The sequence below is a fragment of the Neofelis nebulosa genome, chromosome 9, assembly GCF_028018385.1.
Source record: "Neofelis nebulosa isolate mNeoNeb1 chromosome 9, mNeoNeb1.pri, whole genome shotgun sequence".
Classification (NCBI taxonomy): Eukaryota; Metazoa; Chordata; class Mammalia; order Carnivora; family Felidae; genus Neofelis; species Neofelis nebulosa.
In genome coordinates, this window is record NC_080790.1 from 33,129,741 (window position 1) to 33,143,568 (window position 13,828).

General features: G+C 38.6%; 1 protein-coding gene across 17 annotated transcripts in view; it reads right to left on the reverse strand.

The window, feature by feature from the left end:
* Positions 1 to 13,828, reverse strand: part of SLC8A1 (solute carrier family 8 member A1) — a 384,206-nt gene that overhangs the window by 64,590 nt on the left and 305,788 nt on the right. For 11 of the 17 annotated variants that reach the window (XM_058683157.1, XM_058683152.1, XM_058683153.1 and 8 more), the window contains one exon: positions 1,392 to 1,498. In XM_058683157.1, coding sequence (XP_058539140.1) covers positions 1,392 to 1,498 — 107 coding nt within the window. Of the gene's footprint in view, positions 1 to 739; positions 844 to 1,391; positions 1,499 to 13,828 lie in introns of all 17 variants that reach the window. The other 6 variants (XM_058683151.1, XM_058683145.1, XM_058683149.1 and 3 more) reach the window with 1 other exon arrangement.

The window sequence follows — 13,828 nt, forward strand, 5'->3', positions numbered from 1 at the left end:
GATACTGCTATTTATTTTTCCTGTTTACTGTATATATATTAGAAAACCGTCAATTCTATAAGGATCAAAACATTTTGGAGCATAAGGCTGGCTAGGCCTTAAGCAAGGCCTAAATTCATGTCTACCTCTTGTCCCTTGGAAATGTCATATTTGATGATATGAAAAATCTTAGGCCAAATGGATGCTACAATGTGTACAACAGTATTCTTCAAGGGTCTTTGCTCTTATTAAATATCTATTTTTTTGAAAACTGGGTTGTTGAAAGGAGCCTAATTACTGAATTATCTCAAACGTTCCTATTAGTTGCCATTAGACTAATGGCATTAGTTATAAGTCATTACTTATTAGTCATTACTAATAAGCATCATCACTAAGTTTTTATGACTAATGTTCAAGGGGAGATTTGGTAGTCAGAAGCACATTTTAGAACAATCCCTGAATAGTGAATAACTGAACACAGAAATCATGCTTTTAGATCATCACTTCTGATTTACAGAAATCTCTTACGGTATTTCTTAAGTCTGTGTTTCAATCCAGGTTAGTGGGCGTTTCCTGAAGAGAGGGGGCATTTCTTGGTGCACTTGTGAATGAGGGAAGGGGATGAAATTGCTAAAGCTTCCAAGGAAATAAAGGATAGTACTTGGAGCCGAGGAAGAGGAGAGAGTTAAGTGTGAGAGTAGGAGACACGGAGAGAGAAGAGTACAATTTCTCGCTGGTATGTCTTTGTATACTCTCACACCTGTCATTCCTCTTCTTATCCATTTTGGTTCCTCAAGCACAAGGGAGAAACTGCACTCTTTCTCATATTCCTCACGGTCAAATATTCTAATGGTAATGATCTTCCTGTGGGAACACAAGACAAAGGCAAAACAAATGGTTGGCGTCACACGCTCATGCTAGGTGTTCACCAAGCTGCATGTTACTGTGATGTTATGAAGGTTGAACTGGCAACACATGGACCTCCAGAAGTATGTAAAAGGGCATCACGGCTACTCCCAGCTGGCCCCGGTGACGTTTTCTTCCAATTTACCACTTACACCATTTCTTCCTGCTTCACTTAGCTGTCAGGAAGTACCCCAACTTAGGAAGAGAGATCAGAAAGTTGGTTTCATTTTGGCCTGGCAAACATTAGCACCATCTTTCCCAGAAATGGAGGCCTGATTGACTGCACTGAACATTCGTTTCTCAGCCCTGCAGCATGCAGAGTGGCCAGAATTGGCTGATGGAGCTACAGGTTGGGACCGCTGTGGCCCCCGGGGGTGAGATCTATGCCCTGTTACATAGGTGGAGGGATGTGTGTGTTGTGAGTCACGTCTGAAGAGTGCAGGCATCCAGGGGTGGCACAGGCCAGCAAGAAGCTGTTGGGCTCAGCCCTGGAGCAGCTCCCCCACCTTTCTTCTCACTCATCTCCACCAGGCGGGGCTCTCCAATCTCAAGGAAGAAGGTCTTGTTTTTCTCATACTCCTCATCATCAATTACCTTGACTGATATTGTTTTGCTGAAACAGAGAAGAGTAGAAATTGACGAACAAGGGAAAGAGAAGAGAAGGAACATAGAGAAGAGGAAAGCAAGGTTAACGAGCTGCACTTCCAGACAAACTTCTGTACTTCCAGAGAACCTTCCGCACTGTGACTTTGTTCTTCCAGAATGGGTGTGGGGTAGGTCTGTAAGATTATAGAGGTCACCCAATGCATAGCTCCCCTGCCCAAGGCCATGGAATGATTTTAGGAAACACGTAGCACTCAGGACTAATAGGTTTATCATCATCATGAGGAGGAAAAGCAGAACAACACAGATCACAATAATAAGAAAATAAATATTTACTTAGTAAATGCCTTAATCGTAGGATTGTCTGAGCTGTGCCCCAGAAATCAATCCTTTAGAACAAATAGGTAAATCACATCAAAGTATCAACAGAGGTTATCTGTGAGTGACTGGCTTATGGCTCATTTTTTAATTTTTTTACCTTCATTCTGTTTTACTGTATTTCCAAACATAATATTTTTATCATAAAGTTTTATTAAAGTAATAAATGTATAAGACCATCACAAAATAAAATCAAACACTTTTATGTTACCCCACCCAATGTCCTAGAATCAGACTCTTATTCAAGTTAGTCAGATTTTCCACCTAGATCTCAAGGGGAAGGTGTTCATGTTTTATTTGTCTTTCTGAAGAAGAAAGCTGAGGCCTCCCAATAAGCTGTTTTGGAAGGTGGGGGATGGGGAACCATGATGTTATAGTTATTTTCATCCCTCCAAAGTTGAATTTCAACTCTTACAAAATATACCATTTATACTATTTCCAACTCTAGCAATACACCAAGGCATTTAGTTAAGAATTCTTCCTGTAATCCATCCATTAGCACTTCTAGTCTTAGGGTCCTCTGGTTGAGAGTGACTGACAGACAGTAGGACAAATACAAATATTATGCAAATGTCAATTTCCCATAAGCCTGATGACTGTGAAAAGAAATCTAATGTTACCTTCTAATTAATAAGGGCTTAATCACTTCCTATATTGCAACTTACTCAGAGCCCCCTAAACACTTGTTTGTCCTTGAAAAAAAATTTTTTTCAGTAACATTGGCCAAGAACATTTCTTACTAAAGTTTTTGAAACAGTGAATTTACATAGACACAGTTTTAATGTCTTGGACGTTATTTAGTTTGAGTGGAGTTTTCTAGATCTTCTGGAACAAATTTTGTTTATAATCTTTTTTTTTTCTTCTAGTTATTGATCAAAGCCATCAAGTTTCATTTAGACCTATGTATGACAACGAGCTTCAGTGTTCTTTCCTAGTATTAAATAAAGGTAGAAGTTGCTTTTAATTTTCTGAAAATCCTAGTTCCTAATGCTAAATGCTTTAGTCTTACTATCTGGGGTTAACATTGTGGAAATGAGATCAAATGATTGCGTCTGGTCCTTTGGAGCCCCATAACTGGCTTTCTGCTCCTCAGCTAAAGAATATCCCTGAATGATGCTCATATCTAATTTCTCATTACTGAGGAATTGGGGTTCATAACAGGGCCTTTTCTATCTCAGCTGTGTTCTCAAAGACTGAAATACTAAGCCCAGATGAACATCTGTAAATGACTAAAACAATAATTATTTTTATTTTTATTTATTTTTTATTTTTTAAATTATTTTTAAAGAGTAGTTAGGTATTTACAAAACTACCAACAATGTGATGAAGTCCAACTACATGTATACAGTGAACAGTTCCTGTCTAACTTCTAGAATTGTTTTCTGGAAGTGACCCATTTACTTAGAGAGACAGAGAGAGAGAGTGAGAGAGTGTGTAAATATATAATAAAATCAGCCTGTCCTGACTATATTAAGATATCTGATCATTCCTCAATCTCCAAAAGTTAAAAATTATTAGAGAGAGCACAAGAGATGTAAGCCATGATGATACATGAACTCTTCATTTCAGAACTGAATTTGATGTTATCAGTGAAATCAAATTTATTTTGCAAAACCTGCCAAATGTCTATCCTCTTTGTCATTGAATTTATGCATTTGGGGTATTAATTTCCATCTTCCTGCCTTATAGTCATAAACTACAGTTGTACAATTCCACTAAAGAAATCACCCATAAGACCGAGTGTGGCAAAGTGCCGATGGGCATTAGAAGGGCCCTGCCACCATCTTCTGGACTTGATGGTCTAACATGCCTTATCAAGGCAACTTCATGAAGTTGAATGAATGTAGCTTAATGTAGTTCAGCTACATTAAGCTGAATGTCATGTTGCAATGCTCTTGCTTATATTACCTAAAAACATTTGACTTCTCTTTCTGCATCTTGCAGTCCCAACCCATCCTATGGGTAATCCCACGTTTTTTTGATTTGCATAAATAGAGCACCATAGAGTCGACTGGAGTAGCCTGGCTAACCGGGTAAGTCTGTTAAGAAAAAACTACCGGTTTTCTTCCCCAAAAGCAACATGATCACTCATTCACAAATGAATGGAAGTAACCAAATAACATTGTTTCATATCCTTTGTGAATTTAATCCTCTATTGTTGTAGCAGCTTTATTTTCTATACTCTGGAGTATGAGAAATATCAAATCCCATGCAATTTGTATAATAAAATAAGCACTGAAAATTTACCTTTAGGTTATCAATATTTACTAGGTCCATAATCCTTAGAAAATGTTTCAGGATTTGATAACTGTAGGACTGGAAAATCAAAGATGAAGAAAAAGAAAACAGTACCTCTGTAGGTGCCTGGCAAAGACACCTAAAATAGATGGGATTTGCATAATGGCATATTATTTCAAAATCATTAATAATACCATCAATAGTATCCCTGACAGGAGGAACCATTAAATTATAAATTGATTTTGGTGCTCTTGCATAGTAAAACTATTAATAGGCAACTTGATTATTGAAGGACATTTCAGTCCATTTAAAGAGGCAGGATAAAGTTAATCCCTATGAATTAGCCCTTGAAATCAAGAGAGGCAAAAATCAGAAGAGATTGCTAATGTTCACCTTTCACTTCTCCCCCTAGCAAAGGTGAAAATGACTAACATAATTTGAGAGAGAAAGAGAGAGTGAACACGAGCAGAGGAGGGGCCGAAGGAGAGGGAGAATCTTAACCAGGCTTCATACTCAGCGCAGAGCCCAGCCCAGAGTCTGACTTGGGGGCTCGATCCCAGGACCATGAGATCATGACCTGAGCTGAAATCAAGAGCCAGAAGCTTAACCGATTGAGCCACCCAGGCACCCCCTAACCAATGTAATTTTTAAGGGAACTTATCCTTAGGCTGTCCTTTGCTCACTTTTCAGAGCCTAATGCCACTTCTTCCATCACAGGGGAAGTTACATGAGATGGGGTGGATTTGGTAAGGACTCCAGTTATTCTAGTTTGATAATCAGCAGAAGCACACCTCTGTTCCTCATAATTTTGCAGTGGATATAGAATCTCAAGGACTGAAAAGATTAAAGGCCCTCCCATTTGCACCCCACCCCCACCCCCCATTGCCACACCAATCCCATATTCAAAGGGCTTTTGCTTTATAACAGGGACTCCCTCTCCCTGAGAACACAGATTCGTGTTGGCTGTCCTTTTGTTCTCTTTACCGACAGGTAGCAGTCAAGTTTTATTTCTTTAGACTGAGAGGTTAACCAAAACAAGTTTGGAAGACTCAGGTAGACATAGCCCTTCAACCAACGACAACTCTTGTACTCTGATTGCCCTGATAAGGAACAAATAGAAAAGCTGATATCGTGCAATTTTCATCTACCATAATTATGAAGAAGGTAATGAGAACTTTTCACTTGATTTTTTTAAAACATCTCTCTAAAGTTGTTGAGTGTACTATAAAAAATATGTTTTCTGGAAACTAGCAAAGTAGTTACAAATCTTATGATAACATTAGATGATTTCTCAATATGGCCAAAATTTTTATAGTAATACACCTTGGTTCCATTTTTAGGGGGGAAAAGATTTTAAGGAAGATCAATTTGTTTAGTGGAAAAATGCAGGCCATTCCTTTTGATTTCTTTGTAGTGCTTTTTCTCTGATAATAAAACAACAACTATTTTGACTTCTCAGTCTCTCTGGTATCTGATGGGTCTCAAAAGACCCAAACACCTTATAACATTCGACCAAGGAGTTTGTATATCTGGTGGTGACTCAGGCAGATGGTGGGAAAGGAAAGAAAGAGGTAGCTTTCGTAGCAGAGGTAAAAAAAAAAAAAAAAAAAGAAAAAAAGAAAATCTCTGTAAAATATATTCTGATATCTCATCAGTAAGTCAAAGTAGCATCAGGGCCTCTTTTTCTATGTCAACCTCAATTTGCCCTTCTGTGGTTTTTCTCAAGACTGTTCTTGATGTTAAGAGAAGTGAGAAAAAGATGAGTTTGGGAGGTTAAAGAGAAGAGACTCTACTTTTAAATCCCCATGTAAAAGATTTTAGTGAGTATTTCACATATTTGGATACTGCAATGGCTATTTTAACATTTATTTAAAAAAAACCCTAAACTCTCTTTAGGCCTACTGAGAAGTCAATGAACCTATGAGCACTTTACATTTCTTAATTCACCTGTCTTCATAACAGCCCTAGAAGTAACTTCTGCTGCTTAACATTCACAGAGGAAACAATGACTCAGAGAAGTTAAGAAACTTCCAAGGTCACAAAGTGAGACTCCTATGACTGGCTTCAAAGACCAATACCTTCAATTATATGATGCACAAAGTTCCTTATTCATTCAGCTGTGCAGTATTTTTATGACCACTTTAAAGGATCTGGATCATTATTATAAATTAATATAGAGGTTTATTGTTTTATCTTTTTGTTAAGGATTGCCTAGATTAGCAATAGTAGAATTTCAATTCTATTTTTAAAAGGAGAGCAGCACATATATTTTATGATGGCTGTTCTAAAAAGTGGAATCCCTGAGGAGATAGAGGTCCTATTAGAAGTAATCGAAAAGTGCCATGAATATGTAGGGACTCACCAATTCTGAGAACTTTGAGCCACCGATCAGTAGCCTCAGCCTCATAGGGAGAGGTGGGGGGCTTGTTAGAACTTCAGAATCTCAGGCCTACCCCCCGGGCCCACCAAATCAGATCTGTGTATTAACAAGATACCCAGATGACACTATGCATGTTAAAGTTTGAGAATCACGGATCTAGAGAGGACAATGCGTTCTTTTATTAAGTCAGATGACAAATTAAGAGGCTGGTAATAGCTGGGCTTGTGTTTCGGTTCTGTCTGCATATTAGAATCACATGTGGAGCTTTGCAAACTTTAAGTGGGGGGCTCGGCTCACTTGAAAGCAGTGAAGTCAAACACTCTGGTTGTGGGGCCCCAGCAAGAATACAGTTTTTAAAAGTTTTCTGGGTGATTCCAATATGCAGTAGGGGCTGACAACTGGCTAATGGGGAGCAAGACTGTATGCCTGATGTTTAAAAGAATGTATTAAATAAAGAATAGATAGAATTGTGAGAAGGTCAGAGTCAAAACTAAATTGCAGGTCTAATTAGCAATCTAGACTGAAACATGGGAGAAACATTTTGCTTTGTCCTTCACTAAAGTGGATTATATAGACTATTTAAATTGCTCTTTTCTCCTCTGAGGAAATGCTGGTCTCCTCAGGCCACCCTAATAGTATAGGTGAGAAAACACCTTGAGCATTCAGGCAGCAGGGTTTACACTCATACAGAGTTATTTCCTTCCCAACCAAGTGATAGGAACTCTGGTGATAGGCTTTTACACAATGGAAGTTCTCCTGAGAGAGTAGGAAAAATAAGGATTTCAGTTGCCACAGAAGATAGTAATGCCTCATATCCCCACTCTCAGCTTCTGAGCCATGTCAGTGAAAGGCATGTTGGTGGAACTGAAAACTTTCCACATTAGGGCTATCATACTTAGACTCAAGAAAGAAGTGACCCAGGATTGATTACATCTGAAGGGAAACGATCTGGCAACTTCTCCGACCACAGCGTGATGTCATCAGGTGAGGCAAATTTGAAATTTAATGTTAAAAGCCTTGTTATAGACTATTACTCAAAAGGACAAGCCAACTGGAAAATGGGCAAAGGATCTGAATAGACACTTCTCCAAAGAAGATCAACAAATGCACAATAAGTATGTGAAGAGATGCTCAACATCATTAGTTAGTGGGGGAAATGCCAATGAAAAGAGCAATGGGATACCAATTGAAACCCACTAAGATGGCTAGAAACAAACACACAGATAATGACAAGTGTTGTAGAGAATGTAGAGGGGTTAGAACTCTCTTACGCTGCTGGCAGGAATGCAAAATGCTGCAGAAAAGACCTAGCAATATCTCCAAAATTAAAAAACAGAGTGACCGTATGACCCAGCGATTCCACTTGTAGGTCTTCACAGCAAGATTATTCATGAAAGCCCCAAGGTGGAAACAACCTAACTATCCATCAACTAATGAGCGAATAAACATAATGTGGTCTGTCTACACAATGGAGTATTACTCAACAAGAAAAAGAAATGAAATTCTGACACACACTGAGGGATGGCAGAACATGTCACGTTGGTATGCTGATAATTTTGAGTTATAGGCACTCGAAAAACAGCAAATGAAGGGACAGCCTTTCTCTGAAACGCACCCCCTGCCCCCCGCCCCCCCGCCATCTGCCTAAAGACAGATACTCTAAAAGGAGCTTGACTGTCGCAGATTCCCTCCCTGCGAGTGTCATCAGCCATTACCACAGGAGACGAGAGTACAAGTGGATGTCACATCCTGACAAACTTTGTCACAAACTGTCATACTTCCCATCTGTTCTTCTAAGGGTCTAATCATCTTTCCTAAAAATCATCTGCTTTCTTCTCAGAGGCCTACATTCCCCACCTCTTCCCCTACTAAGATGGTATTTAAGCGTGGATTTAAGCTACCTTAGGGAATAACTAATTTTTCCATTGGTGTGTCTCATGTAGACATGAAGTATACATGTTTGTAAGTTTTATTTCTCTTATTTATCTTTCTTTTAGTCCATGGTCTCAGCCAAGAACCCTAAAAGGTAGAGGAAAAATTATCTTTCCTCCCTTACACTTCAACAATGGATGAACCATGGAAACATTATGCTGAATGAAAGAAGCCAGACACAGAAGTTCATATATGGTATGATTCATTTATATGAAAAGTCCAGAATAGGCAAACCCATAGGGGCAGAAAGTAGATTAGTGGCTGCCTAGGGCTGAGGTTTGGCGGGGGGGAGGGGGTTGTCAGTAATTGGATGGTGACTATTCATGGGAATGGGTTTTCATTTGGGGGTGATAAAAATGTTTTACAATTGATTGTAGCAATGGTTACACAATTCCAAACATACACTAAACCTCATTGAATCACATATTTTAAATAAGTGAACGTATGACATGTGAATTGTGTCTTCATAAAGCTGTTATTGTTTTTTCAAAGCAAGCTTCAGGATAAATCCTAGTCTTTAGAAAGAACTGTGTCTTGGGTGAGAAAATGCTGTGAGGATGTTGAGGCTTTCTGGTATGGAGTTTCAAATTTCGCTGGTCCTGCTAAACAGAAAATTGGAGTGCTGCATGCCAGAGACAGGGAGGGCCATGTGCCCCAAAGCTAAGCACCATTGCTCAGTCCGTCAGCACCATGGGCCCTCAATCCATCCCTTTCCCCAGGTTTCCCCACAGAATCCTTCCCTCCAGGATCAAGGGTTATTGATGTTGTACTCTGACATGCTAAGCATTTCTGGTGGCTCTTACCTCAGGCCTAGCTTCCTTGGCTGGTTTCTTTTCCCCAAAGTACAAAAGTATTATGAAATGTCAGAAGTGGCATTTCCCTCATGGCATTTATTTAAAAAGAAAAGGAAAGGACTGTAATCATAGGTCATGCTGCTGCCCCTTGCTGAGTCCACAGCTCTCTACATATCACCTCGGGCATTATCCAGCACCGCTGTTGACATTGATTTCTCTCTGCCTACAAGGAAAGATGAGCTTGCTATGGATTGCCTTTGTATGCTTGGTTTAAATTCCTGGCCCATTTTAAGCTTTGTTTTATTGCTTAATAAATGCTTTATTGCTATTATATTGTTTTTTTCCTTCAAAAATTGATTTGATGAGTTAGTTGGGGATTTGGAGTAACAGAGAGAAAGGGGCAGTCAGAGAAGACTCACGCATATATTCTCCACATTTTCCATAAGTGACCCAAATCCACTCCCCTAATTAACATTCCAAATAGGATAAAACACACTGCTATTCATATTATTTCTAATAATGTTTTCCCATCATCTTTAGATTAGGAGAAACTCTGGGTATAGATCTACTTGGGATTTTGCTCAAGTTTCCATGCTAAGATGGGTCATAAAGGAGGGGCCAGGCCGTGACTCAATCTGTTGTTTCCTTTGTTGACAGGTCGAGAGCATCAAACTGGGATGCGGATTACACAAGTTCATTAGTATCTTGATTCGGCCACTTTCTAGCCAAGGTATTTGGACCAGTTCTGGCATCCTTCTAAACATCAATGTTACCGTCTATCAAATGGGGATAATAAAGCTCACTGCACAGTGACTGATGTTCACAGTGTCGTGATGATCAAATAGGGGGTGTCATCATTCATCAACTGTAGATGATACAACTTCACAGGTTGTCACAAAGATGAAATAACACAATGCATGCAAAATAATTTTGCAAAGGACTCTAAAATGTTATGAACAGTTGTTATTATTAGTTGAAAAGGAGTGGCTTACTCTGTAGTTCTTACTTGCCTGTTTACCCAGTCACCTCAAAAGGGGCAGTTGGCGGGGCGCCTAGGTGGCTCAGTCAGTTAAGCGTCTGACTTCAGCTCAGGTCATGATCTAGCGGTTTGTGAGTTCTAGCCCCACGTCGGGCTCTGTGCTGGCAGCTCAGAGCCTGGAGCCTGCTTCAGATTCTGTGTCTCCTCCTCTCTCTGCCCCTCCCCTGCTCATGCTCACTCTCTGTCTCTCAATAATGAATAAACGTTAAAATTTAAAAAAAAAAGAAAGGCAGTTGGCAGATGGTGGAGGTGGGGGTCAGGAAATATTTGATGGAGTCATGGGCCATACCCTCAAATTCACTCTCCTGTGTAGCTTGGGATCACATCCTATATAATGGCCTACCTAGTACAGAACCCTGAAATCAGAGAAGCAAGTGGCATAAAGGCTAGTAGTGTTCAGCTTCCCAGTCCCAGCTCTGCTAGGTCCCCTTTTACATCAGCTAGTTACACGGAGGGGACTGAAATCATGCTTTTCCAGAGCTCCTGCTCTGAAGAGAGGTTGACAAACAGGGATAGTACTATTCTGGCACTTAAATAGACTCTGAGGTTGAGAGTTGCTAAAGTAGCTAAATGAAGGGAGTTTTTCGGGAGGCTTGTCATCCATGCCCTGATCTCCACATTATCAAGTGGTAATTGAAATGATTGCTTCAAGCAAGGCAAGAGGCAGGGCCAGCTAAAATCCTGCTATTCTCTTGGGATACCCACAGAATTTTACAGAGCACTGGATCAGGGGTTTTCCAATGGCGGCTTACCCTATTTTATTTTTTTCTGCTTACTTTTGTAACTGAAAGGCAACCAATTTATTTTTTCCAAATGCAAAATAGGAACAAATGTAATTCATTTTTGATCTTTCTCCTTTCAGCAAGGTCAGCTTTAGTCTCTAAAGAAAAGCCTGTGAGCTCCCTTCCTGTCCTGTGCTGGTTGACCACTTGAAAGAAACATTGCCGGGACCCTAGAATTATTGCTCTAATAAATAATATGCTAAGAATTCTAGTATCCCCCAGGGTTCTATTCTATTATAGCAGGCTAGCGTGAAAACCACATGAGTAAAGTTTTGAAGAGAAAATGGTATGAATGTGTTAAAGTGATCATAATTTTGTGATATATAAAATCTATACCTTACCATTGCCTCCTTGCTGTACAGTCAATAAACTTCAGTCTTAAGGAGGGTAAAGTCATAAAGATCCTGGGTTTGTTACCTAAATGTACATGCTGACAATTGGTCAGTATAGTGAAAAATAAAGTGGATCAAGCATTGGACATCATGTTGAAATACGTGAAAACAGATCTTTGTCTAGATGTTTAAAGACCGTTTAAAATTATTGGCGTTGCGCAAGTTCCATGAGAGAGAGACTTTTAACCAAATGGTGGAGGGTTCTCAGCATCTTGAAACTGCTCCCTTAACTTGTCAGGACAGCTTAAGCGTCCACAGTCTGAGGTCTCTGCTGTACTCCATACAGGGAATGGGAAAGGCCAAATTCTGTAGAAAATGTTGTTTTGACAAATCCCTCAAAGTTGAGGATAATGTTTGATACTTTGTGGCATCAAGGATAACACATAACACATAAATATCTTTGGTTCCATTTTTGAAACTTCTGTCAAGTCCTCAATTTATATATTTTTTTTATAAAAGGCCACTGCCCTTAATAAGAATTTGGAATTAAGTGAAATTGATGCTGGTGAATTGCAACAAAACTTTTGAGTTCCCATCCTTTTCAAAAGCTGTCTTCATATTGGACATTTCAAACATTGCTGGGTTATTACTGAATCTCTCTCCAGAGATTATTTCTGCCTTTGGACTTTCTTCCTCTGTCAAGATTCTTTGTTCAATGTAGAGTTTCCCTGGAAAACAGTGGAAGGATTTCACTCCTAGAATGTTACAGAACAGCAGCTAGTGTATGCTGAAAGCATCTCTATCCAAAAGAGTCCAGCTTTAAAAATAGAACATCATGAAATAAAGCTGGGCTTTCTTACATTTTTTTATTTACATGCTTTCTCTTTTTCTTCCTTCCCATCCTTTCTCCATGGCCACAAAATAATCAATGGCGAATCAGTCTCTCTGCATGCGTTCATACAAAATATTCTAAAAGACAAGATGCCAGATATTTTCTTGAACAGAGCCAATAATCAATAATGAGTGAATTGTTGCTGAGTTTTGCACTTTGCATTTCTATTGCATGTCTAATATTTTATGCTATTTTACATTAGATTAAGCAATCAATCCTTATGTGTTCATACTACATATTCTACAAAGATGTTTGGACTTTCGTTTTGCATCTCACAATGGGGGCTTGTTGATTTACAAAAAATAAAACAATAAATAATAATATTTATTGACTACTCACCCCATGGGGTGTAATGTGAGAAATGCAGGTGGGGCTCTGGTTTGTTTCTACTGGAGGTGTCATGTAAGAAGCTCTCCAGGAAGTCTGTTAAACTATTTCAATGTTCATTTATTTCCATAAATAACATAATTATTAAGGCTAATCAGGACACTGTGACCGTGACCATGGCTCTGAGTGACTCCACAATAGGGGTGCAAAAAAATGACCTTCTAAAATGCTTTCTTAGGAAAGGGAATCAGGTTGCAAACTTCTCCTTCTGTCATTTATTAGCTGCACCCGTGTGAGTTACTTATTCTTTCTAAGGCTCAAGTGCCTGCTCTGGAAAGTGGTTGTAATGATGGTATTTATCTCATCTGATTGCTGCAAACAGTCATTGTGATAATACATACAAAATGGTTAACACAGAGCCTTAACACAGGCATTATAGGAATAGGAATATTAGCTATTCCTATTACGACCATGATCAATATTATGTCAAGTTAAGAACTGGGACTTTTGGAAATGAACCGTCTATAACTCCTGCAAGTGACTTAATCTATATATTTGTTTTCTTGTCTATAAAAATGGAATAATTATATCTATGTCATAAGGTTGTTGAGAGGATTATATACAAAAACAGAATAGTAAGCAATCAACAAATGATGGTTGTCAAAATTATTATTATGGAAACCAAGGAGAAGACAGACTAGGAACTAGAGTATTTCAGTAAGGCTTATTTACTGACATCAAGCTTAGTAGAAATCGATAGGTTAGTAGTAGAAAACTGATAGGTTAGTAGAAATCGATAATACAACCCTTTTTCTTTTAAATCAGATTTTCAGTGTCTATCTTTGGCTTCTGCTTTCTCTGATAATCTAGAAAAAAAACTTGATTCGGAACAGAATTCTGTCCATCTTCATGTGAAATATCAGCTAGTCTGTATTTCATGGGTTCTTTTCCACTAAATACAATTAAAATAATATGAATTACTTTCAGTTATTCTGTGTTCTTTCTCTTAAATTGTTTTTCCTGCCCATCAAGGTAATACTTACTCGTTGTTGAGAATTTGACAAATGCAGAAATGAAGAAAAATGAAAATCACCCATAAGCTCACCACTAGAGATCACCATTTAACATTTAAAAATGTTTACTTTTAGCTTTTAAAATATACAGCTACACAATTTGGAATATATATATATATATATATATATATATATATATATATACATACACACACACACATATGTATATACAT